General features: G+C 61.1%; 1 protein-coding gene across 1 annotated transcript in view; it reads left to right on the forward strand.

Annotated features, from left to right (window-relative positions):
* LOC112111132 (anoctamin-7) overlaps nucleotides 1–15,228 on the forward strand; it is a 25,297-nt gene extending 10,069 nt beyond the window's left edge. Inside the window, exons 10-23 of the mRNA XM_026659926.2 lie at nucleotides 225–321; nucleotides 676–819; nucleotides 2,053–2,190; nucleotides 3,209–3,307; nucleotides 4,183–4,285; nucleotides 4,545–4,656; nucleotides 6,831–6,885; nucleotides 7,492–7,589; nucleotides 8,042–8,178; nucleotides 8,599–8,804; nucleotides 10,786–10,931; nucleotides 11,457–11,547; nucleotides 12,732–12,891; nucleotides 14,118–15,228. Coding sequence (XP_026515711.1) covers nucleotides 225–321; nucleotides 676–819; nucleotides 2,053–2,190; nucleotides 3,209–3,307; nucleotides 4,183–4,285; nucleotides 4,545–4,656; nucleotides 6,831–6,885; nucleotides 7,492–7,589; nucleotides 8,042–8,178; nucleotides 8,599–8,804; nucleotides 10,786–10,931; nucleotides 11,457–11,547; nucleotides 12,732–12,891; nucleotides 14,118–14,149 — 1,618 coding nt within the window. The 3' untranslated portion in view covers nucleotides 14,150–15,228. The remainder of the gene's footprint in view (nucleotides 1–224; nucleotides 322–675; nucleotides 820–2,052; nucleotides 2,191–3,208; nucleotides 3,308–4,182; nucleotides 4,286–4,544; nucleotides 4,657–6,830; nucleotides 6,886–7,491; nucleotides 7,590–8,041; nucleotides 8,179–8,598; nucleotides 8,805–10,785; nucleotides 10,932–11,456; nucleotides 11,548–12,731; nucleotides 12,892–14,117) is intronic.
* The last annotated feature ends 3,186 nt before the right edge of the window (nucleotides 15,229–18,414 follow it).

An 18,414-nucleotide genomic window follows, 5' to 3' on the forward strand; every position in this document is an offset into this window, starting at 1 on the left:
GGTGGATGGATGGACAGATGGATGGACGGGTGGCTCTCTGGGATGAAGCAGACACATGCATGTGCTGGTATGTTTACATGTGTGTGCACATGTGGCGGTGCGTGTGAGGACCTGTGCATGCATGTGCGTGTATGCAGTGGGTGTGGGGTTGGTGAAGTGCTAGCCCTGTGTTTCTCCTGAGGAGCCGTGCCCCGCTAACCCAGCCCTGTGCTCGCTCTCCCCAGGCAGGAGATCTGCGAGAGCGGAGGCCAGTTCCTCATGTGTCCGCTCTGCGACACGTGTGAGACCTGGAACATCTCAGAGATCTGCCCCATGGCTAAGGTAAGGGAAGGCTGCTTGGGGGCCGATGCAGGCAGGGCCCAGAACCCTGCTGCCCACGGGGGCCCGGCTCGATGCAGTGAGAAATCCCCATGTTTGGGGTTTTCCCTGCACAGACGCCCACAAAACCTTGGAGCTCCCCCTGCTCACGCTGCTCAGAGCTGTGCTCGTGGGGAGGGGGGGAGCTCTGACTGCAGGGGAGCCCCTGGCTACTCCAGTCCCAGCATGAGGCGCTGTAGGGAGCAATGCTAGAGGTGTGAGATGGAGGCGGTGAAGATGTAAATGCCTGTGCAGGGGAAAAGGGCTTCTGTGTCTGGTGAAGAGGCCGTGTGGCCCCTCTGCTCTGTGCCCCTGCAGGTCGGGTACCTGTTTGATCACCCCGGGACCGTTTTCTTCAGCGTCTTCATGTCCTTCTGGGCCGTGACCTTCCTGGAGTACTGGAAGAGGAAAAGCGCCACGCTGGCTCACCACTGGGACTGCATGGACTTCCAAGAGGAGGAGGTGGGTTCCCACGACCGTCCATCCACCGCGGCTGGCTCTGCCCATCTGCCGTAGGCCACCTCGCTGGCCAGGATGGGTGCAGGCGTGCGTGTCGGGGATCCTTCCCTCTCCTCCCTGAGGCCAGAGGGGGCTGTGGCCAGATACATGCCTCCCCCTGCAGGGAACGAGACCTCCTGCCGCAAAGCACAGGCACAGACCAGAGGAGTTTAAGGAGACTCTCTCTTCAGGCCTCCAACCATTAACTGGTGCCAATCCCGGACACGGGAGCAGGGCCGAGCGCAGCGATGCACCGACTCCCCCAGCGGTGGCACTGGGTTGGCAGGTGGCACCATTCATGGCACCTGAACCTGTATCCCCCTCAATAGTCCACCAAGGGCCCCCACCCTTCTCCTCCCCAGCTGTCCCCTCTCTTGGGTGGAGACCCGTGTCTCTCTCCCTGCTGCCCGGGGTATTTCCAGGCTGTGAAGCCCCCTTCTTACGCTGTGCTATTGCCCAGAAAAGCAGGTTGGTGGGTGGCCAGCGTTGGCACTTTGCTTTCTCTCCAGAGGCTGCAAACGGCGCATTGCCGGCAGTTATACGGCACCACCCAGCTCTCCCTCAGCAAGCACATGGATTTGTACGGCAAAAGCATTGCCGAGAAAATCGATTAACCAATAAAGGAACCTGCACACGTGCTAAACAGCTGAGCAGAGCTCACCCCACTCGAACCAGGGCTCTGGCTGGTGATCAGGCCTTCAGCCCCACCCAGGGGGTTCTCCTGGGCTCCCAATTTCCACGCCGCTTGTGCTCAGATCTAGCACCCCCCAAGTGTGAGTCCCCCCTTTAGCCTCTCTGGGTCTCTGCGATACGCAGGGCGATGCGCCGAAAGGAGAGCTTGCAGAGTAGGTGCCGCCCCCTAGACATTTCCTGGGGAAATGACTTCAGCGTGTCTGGCCCCTTGTTTTTACAGTGTTCTCTGAAGCACGTGAGCTTCCCAGCCTTTGCATCAGCCCCGTTTCCCCCGAAAAGCAGTCACTTGCCCTCCCACAATAGGACACGAACACCGGCAGTCGTAATGCTGGGAACTCCCACGATACTTACACTTAACTCAGCAAGGTTTGTCCAGGGGGTTGCAGGGTCTGGGCACGCCTGCGGATGCCCAGCTGTCCAGCAGAGACTGTAGGGGGAACCACACCAGTCATGCCAGGCGACCGGGGGCTAAACCCCCCTCTGGCTCCGTTTCCCCTCCTGCAGGAGCGACCCAGGCCCGAGTTTGCTGCCATGGCCCCGCGGATGGAGCAGAACCCCATCACGGGGCTGAAGGAGCCGTACTTCCCCAAGCAGGACCGCCTCTCCCGCGTCCTGACGGGCTCCATGGCCATTGTCATCATGGTAAGGAGGAGGGCGTGGCCTGGGCTGACATCCCCTGCCCGGGAGAGGTGGAGACATGCCCGGGTGGGACACTGCCCTGTTCTTTGAACCATCTGGCTGGGGATCAAACTCGTAGGCCCCGGAGAAGGGCGAGGAAAGTGCCAATGGCAATTCCCGTCCCCAGTCTTTTTCCCTCCTCTCCTGCTAGCAGGAGCTCAGACTTCTGGCTCTCAACATGCTCTGCTGCCTCCTAGCCGGGCCTTGTCCCAGGCCAGCCTTCCTCTCTGGCTGGGACTGAGACCCAGCAAACTCATCTCATGCCAGCCAGCGCAATGGCCACCACGTGGTGGTAGTGAATTTAATCCCCACTGGCCTGGGGCAGCTTAGGCGCGCAGGGCTCCCTATCCCGCCCCAATGCCCCCCAGCGTAGCGTGCAGGGACCCCGGCGGAGCTGGGAAGCATGGGCGCGTTGCGAGGGAGGCCCCACAGTTTGGGCTTTGATCGTTAACAGACGTGGCAAAGAGAATGGCGGTGATTAGAATGGACAGCGCCTGGGTCTGGTGTCACTTCCAGCTTCCCCCAGCAGGGGTCACTCTCCGGATGCCTGCGTTAAAGGAGCCCCTGGCGCAGGTGGGAAGGATGGACTGCCCGTCTCCACGGGACGTCTGTCCTCCTTCAGCTGCCTCGGATGGGCTCCTTCTGCCAGGAGTGTGGCAAAGGGGCCTGGTGGAATGTCAGGGTGTCCCCCAAAGCTGGGCCGAGACCCATATGGGGGTGCTAACGCCTCCCCCATGTTTGACACCAGCCCCGGGCCCCCGAAACCCCACACTTCTCCCAGCCCCACGACAGAATCGAGCCCAGGGCAGGCCGGGGCTGGGCGCTGGCAGTTCGGGAGGCTCAGAGCCTGCGCCTCGCTGGCACGGTGGAGCAGTCCAGCTGGGGGCGCTCCCCGCTCCACCTGCCGTCCGCTCCCCAAGTTCAGCGCCAGGCCACCCACCTCCCACTGCTTATGCCTGGGCTTCCCCTTGCCCCCTTCCAGCTGTGCGTGGTGATGATCTTCCTGGTCTCCGTGATCATGTACCGGGGCATCGTCAGCGTGGTGATGTATCACACGGGCAACGCCATTCTCATGACCCAGGTGAGTCCTGTGCCCTGCGGGGACTCAGAGCTCCCCCCTCCCGGACAGCCCTGGGGTCCGGCTGTGCTTGGGGTGACGGACCCTGCTTGGACCCTGCGCTGTCAGTCAGCTGCTGGGCACCTGGCTAGGGAGGGCATGTGGGGCTCTGGCCAGCTCTGTGCAGCCGCTGGAGAGGAGCCCACCCAGAAGGTCTACGCCAGGGCTCAGCTGGGCTATGGGGCTGGTGCACTGCACTGGGACTCAGGAGACCCGGTTCTATTCCCGGCTCTGCCTTGGGGCAGGTGACTGCCCCGCTCTTTGCCTCAGTTTCCCCATCTATAAAATGGGACTTGTGACCCTGACCTGCTTTAGGAGCTGGCGCTGGCTAGGAGCCAGGGGTGAGACTCAGGACGCTCCCAGCGGAAGGGAAGCCCGTTGTGACAAACTGGGACTGTTCTTACTGTGGTCTATGAATGCTGACGGGAGGTTGGCTAGGACGGTCTGCATTGGGGGATGGGAGACTGGCCGAGGGAGAATACCTGAGCATGTAACATGAGAACCCAGGGAGGGGTTAGAGGCCAGGTGACACCTTTGCCCGGGAAACTGAACAAAGGCTGGAGAGAGAGTTCAGAGCTGGCTGGTGACATGGCTGGGCGGCAGACGGGGCTCTGACCTCCCAAGGGGGCTGTGGTGCACTGGGACCCCAAGATGGACCTAACTGAGGGGATCCTGTTGTCTGTGCCTGCAAGACCTGTCTTGGACTGTGTTCCTGTCGTCTAAATAAACCTTCTGCTTTACTGGCTGAGAGTCATGGTGAATCGCAGGAAGCCGGGGGTGCAGGGCCTTGTGTCCCCCCACACTCCGTGACACCCGTTACTTGCCTCGCTGTTTTACAGGCTGGGAACATAGCGAACATCAGCAGCAGCCTGGTGAACCTGGCGCTGATCCTCCTCATGAGCCAGGTCTACACCTCCCTGGCGGAGAAGCTCACCAGGTGGGGTGAGTAGGAGAAGCCACTGGCAGTGCCGCCCGGCTGGGATTCCCCCCGGGCTGCTCCCACTGTCCTGCAGAGACCTCAGCCTAGGCCCAGCCCCGGAGGCGTGTGCGGGGGAGCGTGGCTACTCTGGCTTCTGGGGCTGGATGGTGCCACCTCAAGCGAGCTCTGGGGGGCACCCTGCACCTCTGCAAAGGTCTGGCATCTCCTGGGCAGTGCCCGTGTGTGACTTGCTGACGCTGTTCCCTTGTGTCCCCTCCGCAGAGATGCACCGGACCCAGACCCTGCACGAGGACGCCTTCACCTTCAAAGTCTTCATCTTCCAGTTTGTCAACTTCTACTCCTCCCCCTTCTACGTGGCCTTCTTCAAAGGCAGGTGCGAGATGGCGTGCTGCTCCCGGCTCTGTGTGCGAGGGGTCCGGGTGACGGGGGATCACGTGAGGCAGGCTGGTCCGGGGCCTCCCTGAGGCAGGGAGGGAGGGGAACAGTGTAGAAGGGAACCGGCTCCGTGGGAAGAGCTGGAGGCTGCAGCCACTCGAGAGACGTTCTGTCCCTGAGCCACACCGCGTTCCACTGCACTGCCACGAATGACGCCAGTAAACGTGCCCAGCGTGTGTGGCACCGTGCACACGGTGCATGCACACTCGCGTGAGCTGTAAGCGTATCACATGATGGCACATGCGCCTGTACACGGCACATGCATGACCTATATGGCAGCGTGTGCTATGCATGGCACACGTTAGCATGCTGGGTGGCTGTATGGTATGTTGTGCTACCCCTAATTCTGTGTCTTCCAAACACCGTTCTGACCTGGCCATGGAGATAGGTCCTGGGGAGGGGTGGCTGGCTCTTGACACCCCTTCCTAGGGAGGGGAATCCCCTCCCTTGGAGCCACCTGCCAACCCCCAGTTCAATCACATCCTGTGTAGGGAGGGACTGGAGCCAAGGTGCTCAGTGATCAGCCAGGGAGGAATGATTTGGTTGCTCTGGGAGGACAAAAAAGGCAGATGTGACTCATCTGTGGAACATCTGGCTGCTCCAGTCATGCCCGGGATCCCTGTGCCATGTGTCTGCCGATGCCCCTGCACAATGGATGCACTGTTCAGCTGTGGGCTTGGAGATTCCCCCCCAAAAACCACAGGCGGGCAAGGTTTATGAATACACCATTGAATCTATCGCCCCCTCTCGCCCCACGTGAAACGGCTCTGCCCTCTTCCGGTGGGTCCTCGCTGTGGTTGCCAGGATCCTCTGTTGTTATTAACACATCATAGATTACATTAGAAGCCCCCCCACACCTGAAAGAGGTCAGATCCCCGAGGGGCTTTGCACAACCAGCCGGCTGGCTGGCTCAGAGACGCTGCCTCCCTGCTCTCCCAGACGCAGCTGAAATTCTTCCGAGCAGATGATTTAACGCCAAATTTATGTGGAAAAAATCCCAAATCTCCTGGGTGTCCTGATTTCCGTCTCCCGTCACTGGAGCGCAAGTGAGATCATTTTGGAGCTGGGAACTGGCAAACCAGAAACCTGACCCACCCTGGATTCAAACCCCTGACCTTGAGCCTGGCCCCCACAAACAGGGGGAGGAGTGCAGGGATTAAATCGACCACCAGGGGGAGCCCTTAGAGCCCCACCGCCGGGCTGAAGAACAGTCATGAATGACCCCCACAGGGAAAGCACGTGTGGCATGACAGAGGGTCCGGGTGAGGTTCCTTCTCCCGTCACTGGCACGACCGTCCTGCGGGGAAGGGGTTGGGCTGCAGTTGCTGCTTCCGAGAGGAGACTGGGATGGGCACCCACCCAGATCTGGGGGCTCCGTGATGCTTGTTGGCATGCTGGGGGCGGGGGAGTCTGTGCTGGAAGTGAAGAGTTGCTGCTGCATGACCCCCTTTCTGGAGCCCCCACGTGCCTTCGGTTCTGCAGGGCGGGAGCACTGGCGGGCCCTGCCACGGCCCATTCCTTGGTGGGTGGATCCAGGCTGGGTCTGAGGGAGACCCCCTGCGGCGACAGGAGGCAGCGCAGGCCGGGTGGGTCAGCCTGAGGGTCAGAGAGAACCGCAGGGTCTGGCTGTGTCCAGCAGCCTCCCCGGAGAATCGCCCTGACCTCATCCCAGCCCGTGTCTGCTGCAGAGATGCTGCACACACGGCCCTGCCTGAGCTCGGCACCTCCAGCTAGCGCGCCTGCCTGCAGCTATCTCACTGCCTGGCAGGGTCGGCTCCCTGCACCCAGCGCACATCCCTCCCGTGCCCCTTCTCCTTTCCGGGGAGGGGCAGCCGGCGCTGCGGGGGCTCTGTCTTTGGGACAGCCTGGGTGAGAGCAAGGAGATGCGGAGCCAGAAAGGGCCGTTGGGTCGCCCGAGGATGTCACCCTGTGCTGGGCATGCAATTGTGCTTGGCTAATGGCCGGGCTGGCTCTGAAGCCCTGAGGAGACGGAGAGCCCGCCCCCCTCGGCAGTCTGTCCCAGTGGTTAGGCACTGTGAGAAATGAGCCAGTCGATGCCTGCCCTGACGCAGATCAGAGAAACAACCGACCAGGCGTCTCCTGTCCCCGCAGGTTTGTGGGGTACCCCGGGCAGTACGGTACACTGCTCGGCCTGAGGAACGAGGAGGTGAGTCTCCGGGGTGGGGGACACCACGGGGAGCCTCTTGGAGCCCCAGCTACGGCCCAGGACCCCTGGGCGCTAGATGCTATACAAACCCAGAACAAAGAGCCAGTCCCCTCTCCAAAGAGCTTTGATGGTTTGTCCTTTACCAGCCACACTCCCTGCTCCCTTGGGGTCCCATCACCCCGTCCTCAGCATGCCCAGCCCTTAGGAGACACTCCTGTTATGTCCCACCGCAACAGCCTTAGGGACCCTGCGGGGCTTCTCTGATGCTGCCAGGCAGACAATTCCATCCGCGGCAGATCATTGCACCTGGCAGTGGCCGCTCTCAGGGATAGGATCCAGGCCGAGACGGACCCCGGGGTGGGGGCTCCCATGCTAGGAGTCTGCTGGGGCTGCCAGGGGAGAGGCCGTGCGATCCCAGCGCGGAGCTGGTCTGGCCTGTGCTGGGAGCGTGTGGGGCTGGACCTCCCGAGGCTCAGGTCTCTCTCCCGCAAGGCTGGGGCTGGCTGGGTCGTTCTGCACCGGGGAAGTGCAGGCCGAGGCAGCTGCTGAGCTAACCCAGGCCAGGCCTGAGTGACCGTGTGCTCCTGTCTCTCCTGGCTCCCGCAGTGCGGCCCCGGGGGGTGCCTGATCGAACTGGCGCAGCAGCTGTTCATCATCATGGTGGGGAAACAGATCATCAGCAACGTCCAGGAGTTCGTCATCCCGTGAGTGCCCGGCGATGGGGGCAGCTTGGTGTTAGGAGGCCAGGAGCTACCGGGGTTGTATCGGGGTACACCCCATCCCCTAGGGCTGGGAACCATCAGGGCCGCCCAGGCAGGAGCCAGAAGGCGGGGGGCAGGCCATGGCATTCGGTTACAGTCAGGTGGGAAAGGAGGGTCTAGGGGCTGAGCCGGACGGCTCAGAAATCCAGTGCCGGTTTCTCCTCTTGCCAAGCCCGGGGCAGGCTGGGGGGCTCTTGGCACTGACCCACTGCTCTAGCAGATGGTAGGTTCCACCTGTGCTGGTTGCAGGGAAACCCTGGACAGCACCTGTGTGATACAAGACGTGGCTCTGTGCCTCCCTCCCTCTGGCTGGTATAAAAGCAGCCCCCATCCTCCACGCACACCCGCCACGAACCAGCCCACGGATTCTCCCCTGTCCCCCTTCCCCTCTGCAGCAAGCTGAAGGCCTGGCGGCAGAAGCGCAAGCTGGCCAGGGTGCGGGGCGCGCAGATCAGCCAGGAGCCCCCGCGCTGGGAGGAGGACTACGAGCTGATCGAGTGCGAGGGGCTCTTTGAAGAGTACCTGGAGATGGGTGAGCGAGGGGCGCAGCCGGCCGGGGGAGGAGACACGCTGGCAGCTGGTGCCCAGCGACTCTGGCTCAGCCTGCGTGGAAATCCCAGACCGCAGGTCACTGGAGCTTCAGCCTTAATGCAGGGAGCTGTATACCCAGCGCCGCTGCTGGAGGGAGAGCCGCGGCCAGGCCTGGGAGGTGTTTGATTTGTAACTAAAAGCTATTCATCCTATAGAGAGCGCTGGCTGGGGGAGCGCCCAGCCGTTTGCAGCAGGGGGCGCTGTAGGGCACGGGGCAGAAGTGCTGGCTGTGGAGGGGAGCGCCCAGGTACTCCAGTCCCAGCCTCTCCCAGCAGGGGGCGCTTCATGGGATCCTGCTGGCGATGGGGGAGCAGACCCTGGCTGAGCGGCCACCTCACTCCTTGCTCCCTTGGGCTTGCAGTGCTGCAGTTTGGGTTCATCACGATCTTCGTGGCTGCCTTCCCGCTGGCCCCGCTCTTCGCCCTGCTCAATAACTGGGTGGAGATCCGCCTGGACGCCCAGAAGTTCGTGTGCGAGTACCGGCGCCCGGTGGCCTACCGCGCCCAGGACATCGGGGTCTGGTTCCTCATCCTGGAAGTCCTGGCTCAGATCTCTGTCGTCGTCAACGTGAGTGCAGAGCCGGCTCCTCGGAGGCCGTTCCCAGGCCAGGCACTGAGCGGCCCCCGTGGCCTGGAACAATCCAATGCCCTGTCCTCTCTCGACTCACCCTGCCCCTCCCGTGCCCTGCTGGCTCCCTGCCTCCATTCCCGCTGGCCCCCTGCTTGGAGCAGCCTCCTGCTGCTTCCCTGGCACCCTCTTACCTGCCTCTGCTGGCTGCCTGTCCCTGGGCTGCCCCCGGCCTGTCCCTGGCATGAGCTGCGTGGGGTGGGCGCCGTGCACACAGGGCCCTAAAGGAGCCGTGCCCCGGTGAAGGTGAAGGTGGATTGTGCCCTGTCGGCCGTGGGGATGGGCTGTGAAGACAGGAGGTTGCCAGAGCCGGGTACCATGTGCCCCAGTTTTCCCTGCACCTGGTGCTTCTCCAGGGGCTGGGAGTCGGTGGTGCACCCTGTGGCACCCATCCAGGCTCCCACATGTATCCCTATGGTGCCCAATCCCCCCTCTCCGATCTCTGCCACCTGACAGCCTCCATCTGGTCTTAGGTGACTTGAGAGAAACGTTCTTTGACAGGGTGACAAGCTGTGTGGATGGGGGAAGCGGTAGATGTGGTGTAGCTCGACTTTAGTTAGGCTTTTGATACTGTCTCATGTGACCATCTCTTAAACAAACTAGAGTAATATCGCCTGCTATAAGGTGGGGGCAGAACTGGTTGGGAAACCGTTCCCAGAGAGTCGTTATCAGTGGTTCACAGTCATGCTGGAAGGGCGTAATGAGTGGGGTCCCGCAGGGGTCAGTTCTGTGTCCGGTTCTGTTCAATATCTTCATCAATGATTTAGAGAATGGCATAGAGAGTACACTTATAAAGTTTGCGGATGATACCAAGCAGGGAGGGGATGCAAGTGCTTTGGAGGACAGGATTAAAATTCAAAATGATCTGGACAAACTGGAGAAATGGTCTGAAGTAAACAGGATGAAATTCAATAAGGACAAATGCAAAGTACTGCACTGAGGAAGGAACCATCAGTTGCACACATACACAATGGGAAATGACTGCCTAGGAAGGAGTCCTGCAGAAAGGGATCTGGGGGTCATAGTGGATCACAAGCTAAATATGAGTCAGCAGTGTAACATGGGTGCAAGAAACGCTAACATCATTCTGGGATGTATTAGCAGGGATACTGTAAGTAAGACACGAGAAGTAATTCTTCTGCTTTACTCCGCGCTGATTAGGCCTCAACTGGAGTATTGTGTCCAATTCTGGGCTCCACATTTCAGGAAAGGTGTGGACACATTGGAGAAAGCCCAGAGAAGAACAACAAAAATGATTAAAGGTCTAGAAAACATGACCTATGAGGGAAGATTGAAAAAACTGGGTTTGTTTAGTCTGGAGAAGAGAAGACTGAGAGGGGACATGACAGTTTTCAAGCACGTAAAAGGTTGTGACAAGAAGGAGGGTGATAAATTGTTCTCGTTAACCTCTGAGGATAGGACAAGAAGCAAGGGGCTGAAATTGCAGCAAGGGGGGGCTTAGATCGGACATTAGGAAAACTCCCTGGCTCTCGGGGCAGTTATGCAGTGGAACAAGTGACGGCGGGACGATGTGGAATCTCGGTCAGTGGCGGTTTTAAAGAGCAGGTTGGACAAACACCTGCCAGGGCTGGTCCAGATGATACTTAGTCCTGCCTCAGGGCAGGGGACTGGACTAGACGGTCTCGCGAGGTCCCTTCCAGGCCTCTATCTCTATGTGGTCCCTGAAACACTGCACTGACTTGGCCGCTCTCCTCCCCCTGCCAGCCATGTTCCTCTCCTCCATCGCTCCCAGCAGGGCAGCCCGTGGCCCGAGCCTCCAGCCCCGCCCCCGCGGCAGCCCCGTGCACCCCACGGCGGGGAACCCTGGCTCAGCAGGGTGGTGCTGTTCTCACCCCCGGGGATGGGAGATCGGGGGACGTCCCGGATGACTCGCCCTTGACCCTCGTCCTTGCGCACTCAGGCCTTCCTCATCGCCTTCACCTCGGACTTCCTGCCCCGGCTCCTCTACCAGTACGAGCACGACAGCCAGCTGCAGGGCTACGTCAACTTCACCCTGGCCTACTCCCCCCCGCGCTACCTGGCCACCGGCAACCACACCCTGTGCAGGTGCCAGGCAGGGGAGGTGGTGGGAGGGGCGACGGGGGAGATGGTGGGAGGGAGGATGGGTCAATGGAGAAAGGGGAGGGACCGCACAGGGAGCTGGGGAGAGGGCAAAGGGGAGGATGATGGGGAGCTGCAGTTAAGACCCTTCTCTCCCCAGCTGAGCAGAACCAAGCCCGTTTTCCGAGGCTTCCCTGGGGTTGGGTCCGGAGCCGTTCACCACGGGGTCACGGTGGGGGCTTGTGTGAGATGAGGTTGGTGGGTCTCAGTCCAGTTCCCAAAGGGCAGCTGCCAGGAAGGCTCCGCCCCCCTTGGCACCAGCTGGCCACTCACTGGCAGGTCAGCAGGGACCCAGGGCTGACTGGGCCGTGGGGCCTGACCTCCCAGCTTGTCCCCCGGGGGGATCTAGTTTGGGGGGGTTGGAGTGTGGGAGCTGTCAGTCAAGTACCTTTCCTCGCCCCACCCACCAAGGTGAGGCCCATGAGTGGGGGACTGAGCCAGCCCCCCCTAAGCTGCTGCCCCTGTGCCCAGGTACAAAGCCTTCCGGGATGCCAATGGGAACTACACCCTCTTCTACTGGAAGCTACTGGCCGTCCGCCTGGGCTTCATCATCGCTTTTGAGGTGAGCCTCGGTCGGCACCGTGCAGGCGTGGGCTCGGCGATCCTCCCACCGGCCCCCCTGCCAGCCGGGCTGGACCCAGGCCAGGCTGGGGAGCTGAGAGCGAGGGGGGAGGGGCTGAGCTGCCCCTTCTTCTCTGCTGTGTCCCTTTAGGGTCCTGGACCAAGCCCATCACCCTGGTTTATTTCTTTCCAAGTGGATCAGAAACCTCCGGGGGGGGAGTTGCATTGAAGGGCAGAGGAGCCAGTCTGGACACACAAACCTCACCCCGAGACCCCAGCTCGAACCAGACCTGAGCTGTGGATCCTTTCCAAGGACCTGCCCCATCCCAACTATTTGGCATCATCACCTGACTTTCCGCCCTCCCTGGCTCCCTCCAGAGGTGCAGGGACCATGCCAGGGAGGCCGGCTGTACAGCACTTTCCTGACTGTCCATGACACACTCGGGCGATGAATCGGTGCTGCGTATCCAAGCCCAGCTGGAGCAGAGGCTCCAGGACTCTGGCGAGAGACCCTGTTATTGTTATGTGTGTGACCGGAGCATTAGGAGCCCGACAGAGCAGCGGACCCTGGCGGTTTGGTATGAAGCTCCCAACCTCTGGGAATGCAGAGTTTCGGTTGGAGGGCAAACCTGGAGGGGTTGAAGGCGGCCAGACGTCGACTGGGGGTGATTCTGACCTGGGCTGGGCCAGGAACTTGGGAATCAAAGGGAGGGGATGGGTGGTGCCCAGTGTGGCCTGAAAGGCAGGGCTGGGTCCAGGCCACATTCAGCACCCTGCCTACTGCTTAAAACAGTCTCAGTGAATAGGCCAGTGGCTTGCAGCGGCTGCCCTCTGTGGGGCTGGGTGGACAGCTCTGTAGGGCTGGGATCTGCGCAGTAGTACCCGAGCCCCACACGGTTGTCAGTGTGTCTGTCCTCACGACTCCCTGATGCCCCACAAGGCTAAGTGCCAAGTTCGGGCCCTAACCACTGGGCCAGCCTTCCCCTCTGGCCATGACTAACAGGGTAGAGACAGCTGGGCCATTTCGAATGGAGCCTCTCTGAACCTCGTCCTTTCTTCTTGTTTTCCATGTGCCTTTATCCTCGCTGCCGCTCTCTTCGGCCGCCTGTCCCTGCTTCTCACTGTCTGTCCGTTTGTCCTTGCCTCTCCTCGCCGCTTTCCCCTCCGCTCCCCCCGCCCCATCAGCACGTTGTCTTTTTCTTCCTGCGCCTCATCGACTGGCTGGTGCCCGACGTCCCGGGGTCGCTGGAGCTGAAGATCAAGCGAGAGCGCTACTTAGCCAAGCAGGCGCTGGCCGATAACCAGGAGGTGCTGCTGACGGTGAGTCGCGACTCAGCTTCGCCAGGTCAGTGTGCGAGGAGCTGGCGGGCACGGGTCTGTCCTTGTCCCTCTGTGAAACAGACGCGGGCTAGCGAGCGACTGACAGGAGCCCACACGGAGTGGGAGGCCCTGGGCTGGAGAGGCTGGAGGGAGGACAGTTGAGGTCTGGCCCCGTGCGTGGAATCGCTCTGCTTCTCGCTATGTCCTCGCCCTCTGCCAGCTGTTCGCCACAGGCTCTCCGCGCTGGCGCATCAGGAGAGACTCATTTTTGTTCTGCGGTGACTTGGCTAAGTGAGGAACTTGGAGCGTAGCGCGGACAAGTGTGGGAAATTCTGCACACACAGCTCTGTCGGTGCACTTCAGTGCCCATCTGTCCAGTCCGATCCCCGCCAACTCCGCTGTTACCCCGCAATCCTCACCTGCATCCGCTGCCCCGCTCTTCCAGCCTAGGCCTCGTGAGCACTGGTGCCTGCTCTGCTCCACGCTGTGGGCAGGGGTTTGGGATACGGACAAACGTCTGCCAGGGTCAAGCAGAAGCCGCCAAGCCCGTATCACCTTTGGGACACCAGATCTCTGAGTGAAGTGGGCTCCTGCACTAGCCCGCCGGGCGCCCCTATGTACCCTCAACTCTGCCCATGGGCTCAGGGCTTCAGCCCCATGGGGGGCACTGGGGATCGGGGCTTCAACCCCACAGCTCCTGGCTTCAGCCCCATGGGAGGTGCTGGGGCTTGAGCTCTGGGTTTTATCCGTGGGGCCCTGCGGCCCCCTGAAAGGGTTCGCGGGCCCCGTGTTGAGAACCGCTGGTGTATGAGACGCTTTCATAGAGCTGAGCTCTTCGTGTGTGAGCTGTGGAACTCACTGCCACAGGGGAGCTGGAGGCCAGAGAGAAACGGGCGCTTGGGTGTATCACTGCAGCACTCGTGGTTTCACATCAGCTGGAGGAAGAGTGCAGCGCTGGAAATGCCACCCCCACCCAGACACAGCCCCGGTTAGCGCCTTCAGACCACCCTGGTCTGTGTCCCGCTGCGGAGCTGGAACGAGGCGCCAGCACCGTTTTACCCTCTCCCCCACTTGCAGGATTTTATTACCCCCTTCCCCCCGCTCTAGCCACCCCCTATAGTTACAGTGCTACTGTGTGGGCCCAATCCTGCAACACAAGAGGCCTCCCCACCCCTCGGTTGCAGGATCAGGCCTGGAGCCGATACCATTGGTTGAATTCTAACCCTGCCGTTCCCTCTCCACCCTGCGCAGCAAGCAGCCTTTCATCCAGCAGCATGAGCTAGCGGCGCCGGCTGGGAGCAGCCCCCGGGGGCTTGGCAGATGGGAAGGCAGAGCTGGCTGGGGCCGGGCCCCCTCCACACTCGATCAGGTGACTTGCCACTGGCAGGGCGGGAAGGGGCCGAACCGGAGCTGTCCAGAGGGGCCAGCAAAGCAGCAACGCCCCACAGACGACCTTCGACCTCCAGCGTGCCAGGGCGAGGCTCATCGGACCCAGAGACGCGTGCCCGGCCTGGGTGTAGGTAATGAGGCAGCTGGCGTGTGAGGAGTATCCCAAGCCCGGAGGAGGAAGCTGGCGCTGGCTGCCGCTGCGCTCCTGGCTGAGTCGGCCCAGCGGGCCCCTCGCTCGCCCCCAGCCTGCGAACGCTTTGCTGCCTCCAAGATGGGCGGTGATGGGTCCAAGGCTGCTCACGCTCCAAGGCAATCGGCAGTGGGGGCCCCATGCGTCCGGCTGACTCTGGCCCATGCCGCGAGACCCTCCTAATCGCTGTGAGTGGGGCTGGCTGTCAGGTCAAGGTCACCCCGTTCAGAGGCGAGCGGCCCCGGGGCACAGAGCAGCAGCTGGAAGGGTGCACTGAGAAATGCACTGCAAACGCGGCAACGCAAACGCCCCAGGGAGGAGCAGCGAGACCCCCCTGTTGTGCATCCCCCCGCATGCACACGGTTGGTCTGAGCCCCAGTGGGCCCATCGCCCAAGGTGCTGGTGCAATTTACGGCTCCTGTCACGGCCGCGCGGAGATACCAGTGGGGACAGAGACCCTGTGCCGTCTTTTCCCTTCCTCCCAAGGCTCTCGGTGGAATCAGTCTGTCAGCCCCAGCTCACATCCCTTCTGGGCCAAGATCGTCCAGAGCGGGCTGGGCTGGCCTCTCTGGGGGCTGTGGCTGCAAGGGGTGTGAGGCGGGCAGGAGAGGCAGGGGGCAACAAATAGACGCCAGTGCTACACCCAGGCCTCTGTGTCTATCACATCCTGTCCCCATGTCAGAACCAGGCTGTCGATTTCTCCCACTTAGAATGTTTGTGGATTGACCCCACCCCGGCGATCGTGATGAGCTCAGGTCCTTCCCAAACTGGGCTACGCAGACCTTTCCCTTTGCATAGGGCAGGGGTCCCCAACGCGGTGCCCGCGGGCGCCATGGCATCCATATGCGCCCACCTACTGGCTGCCGGAAAAGCAGCTGCCGAAATGCCGCCGAGAAGCAGCAACGTCAAGAAGCGCTACCGCCGAAATTCGGCATTTTGGCAGCGATGCCCCTTGACGTTGCCACTTCACGGCGGCATTTCGGCGGCTGCTTGTCCGGCGGCCACGGTCCTCGGCGGCTAGTCATCCGGCGCCCGCCCCACGGAAAAGGTTGGGGCCCTCTGGCATAGGGCACTGGCTCAGTTCACACCAGGGGACACAATTAGTCAGACCCCCAAGGAGCACATGCCTTGTTATAACTAACGAGCACAAAGCTCCATAAAGGCCAAAGGATTTCAAGCCCTGAGGTAGCCCACTGACACGTAATCACGCAGCTGCACGAACGAGATGAATGGGAAACGTTTTAGACCCATCCTTTCGGTAACGACTGGGCTGCAGATCCGTATTCAGTCCCTTTCTGGGGCCAGCTAAGGTTTGTCCCTGTCCATTATCCGTGCCTGGTGTCCACAACCAAACTGCCGCTCGTTAACATTGATCATTTGCATGGATCATTTCTTAACAATCCCTATACATCCGTACAGCTGAACTATCTAGGTACCGCCTGGTTACCAAACTGCCAGACTCCAAGACCCCCTGATTGCAAAAGGGGGCCTTGCAGAAACCAGAACTCACGACCTGGGGTTACTTTCTCAGACTGGAAGCACATTAGCTAAAAGACCGGCTTTAGCATGACTAAAATCCAGCCTTTCCCGCGGAGACAGGCAAAGCCTAAAGCCCCCAATTATTTGTGTTCGCCAACCATGTTTCAATCTAATAGCCTGACAAAGCTACTACCACTATACCCCACGTCTCGACACTTAGAGCAAGTTACGTTTGTGCATGGGATGGGGTGATAGGTCAACGCAGGGCTGGGTGGGGGGGAGCCGGGGCCACGCACTCCCCTGCCCATTAAGCCAATTGCACCTGGCTCCAAGCTGCAGCCACCAATGACATGCAGCTGTTCCAGGCCAGACCCGCAGAGGGGCAGGGAGGGGATCATTTCAAGGCTATAGAAAAGCTTCTACCATGGTTTGAATGTCCTCCATGTGCATGCTCACTCCCAAGGGGAGCCATTGAATGAGGACGTTCCCTGCCCCACTCACCTGCAGTCCCACTAGGCACCAATGGGGGGTGCTGCAGGGTCAAGTCAGACGATGCGTTGGCGTGCCAAGCTCTGCGGCCTCTTCCAAGTCCTTCGTACGTAACGCTAGCGACTCCGCTGAGCCTGGCCGGCCTGGAGCGTGCGCCCCAGGCCACGTAGAGCTCCTTGTCACGCTGTATGTGCAGGGGGGGGAATAAAACGTGGAATGACCTGACGGCAGCTGGCGTGGTTGTGTGGTGGGGGGTCGGGTGAGCCATTTGCTTGTCCAGGGGCCCTGGATCTCCAGCTTTTACTGAGTGGAGCCAGCCCTGCTCTCCTGCTGGAAGATGCTTAAGTCAAACACCAGTGACTGGGCGAGGGTTGCCAACTTTCTAATCACAGAAAACTGACCACCCCTTCGCCGAGGCCCCGCCCTTGCTCATGCCATCCCCTGCTCGCTCTCCCCCAACCTCACTCACTTGCTCATTTTCACCTGGCTGGGGCAGGGGGTTGGGGTGCGGGAGGGGGTGAGGGCTCTGCCTGGTGGTGCAGGCTCTGGGGTGGGGCCGGGGATGAGGGGGTTGGGGTGCAGGAGGGGGCTCTGGGCTAGGGGATGGGGCCAGAAATGAGGGGTTCAGGATGTGGGCTGGGGAAGGGGGTTGGGGTGTGGGCTCTGGTAGGGAGTTTGCATGCGGGAGGGGGCTCAGGACTGAGGCAGGGGTTGGAGTGCAGAAGGGCGGTTGGGGTGCAGTCTCCAGACAGTACTGACCTCAGGTGGCTCCTGGGAAACGGAGACATGTTCCTCCGGCTCCTAGGTGGAGGGGTGGCCAGGGGGCTCTGCGCGCCGCCCCTGCAGCTTCCATTGGTCATGGTTCCTAGCCAATGGGAGCTGCGGAGCCAGTGCTTGGGCAGCGTGGTGCAGTCCCAGTCAGTAACCCCCGTGGCCCAGAAGGTGTCACCCTGGCAGAGGCCTGGCGTGGTGCTATCCCGTAACCAGCTCAGCACACTGGCATTGCGCAGTGTGGACGGTTTCTCGAAGCCCACCTGTGTTTAGCCAATCCGCCCTCCCCCGGCCGGCACTCTGGGCGCGAGGCCCTCCTGGCGGGCATTGCTCCATGGGCTGCTCTGGGCGGCTGTGCCCTCTCCCCTGCTGACGCAGGATGGGCCATCGGCCTGGATTTCCCCACGATTGCCGGGTTCTGGAAAAGAAAGACAAACCCACTGCTCCGTCACTGAGCTCGGCTGTTGGGGTTCGAGCTGGACCCAGACAAAGGCAATGCAGCATGCACCAGCCCTGTGGGCCCCGTCCGCAGAGTTACACGCCCAGCCCTGTTTGCCAAACGGGAGGGAAGCGAGCCCGGCGAGGGGGCGAACGAATGTCCTTTGCAAGAGGCTGTTTGAGCCAACACAGGCCCATGTACATCGTCACCTAGGGGAGTGTGGTGTTGAAGACGTGCCAATCAGAGTATTTATAACTAACGTCGTTAAACATTCGGGTACGAAGTCCACTCCCCAGAGTCATCCCCAGGTTTCACAAATAACGTCTTAAAAGTCTGTTCTTAGGCTTAGAAAAATCAGATCCTAAGCTTGGGTCCAGCAAAGTGTTTCAACACAGGAGTTGTCCCATTGACTTCAATGGCACCACAGGCAGACTTCAGTGAGTCACTGGATCAGGACCTAAGCAGTGGATAGTGGTGAAAGTTGGTTTCCCACTCAGTCAGTCCCAAAAAACGGAGCCAGGCCCCTTGCTGGCCCCCCAGGCGGCCCTGGACCCCACGTCCCCCTGAAGCACGCCCCCCCCCCCAAAGCATGGGGCCCAGGGCGGTTGTCCTGGTCCCTCCGATGGACCGGACGGCTCTGCTTGGACCCCTTCTGGACACCACCAAAAATGAGACAAGCCTGGCGCCCAGGGGTGGCACGTGCGGATTGCAGTCACCGCTGGGGGCGGCGCTGGGGGCCCTGGCGTTAGGAAGCACCTGAGCGCGGTTTCCCTGCAGCAGGAGAAGCTGAG

Source organism: Terrapene carolina, unplaced genomic scaffold (genome assembly GCF_002925995.2).
Source record: "Terrapene carolina triunguis isolate 2854851 unplaced genomic scaffold, T_m_triunguis-2.0 Scaffold714, whole genome shotgun sequence".
In the NCBI taxonomy this organism is placed as follows: domain Eukaryota; kingdom Metazoa; phylum Chordata; order Testudines; family Emydidae; genus Terrapene; species Terrapene triunguis.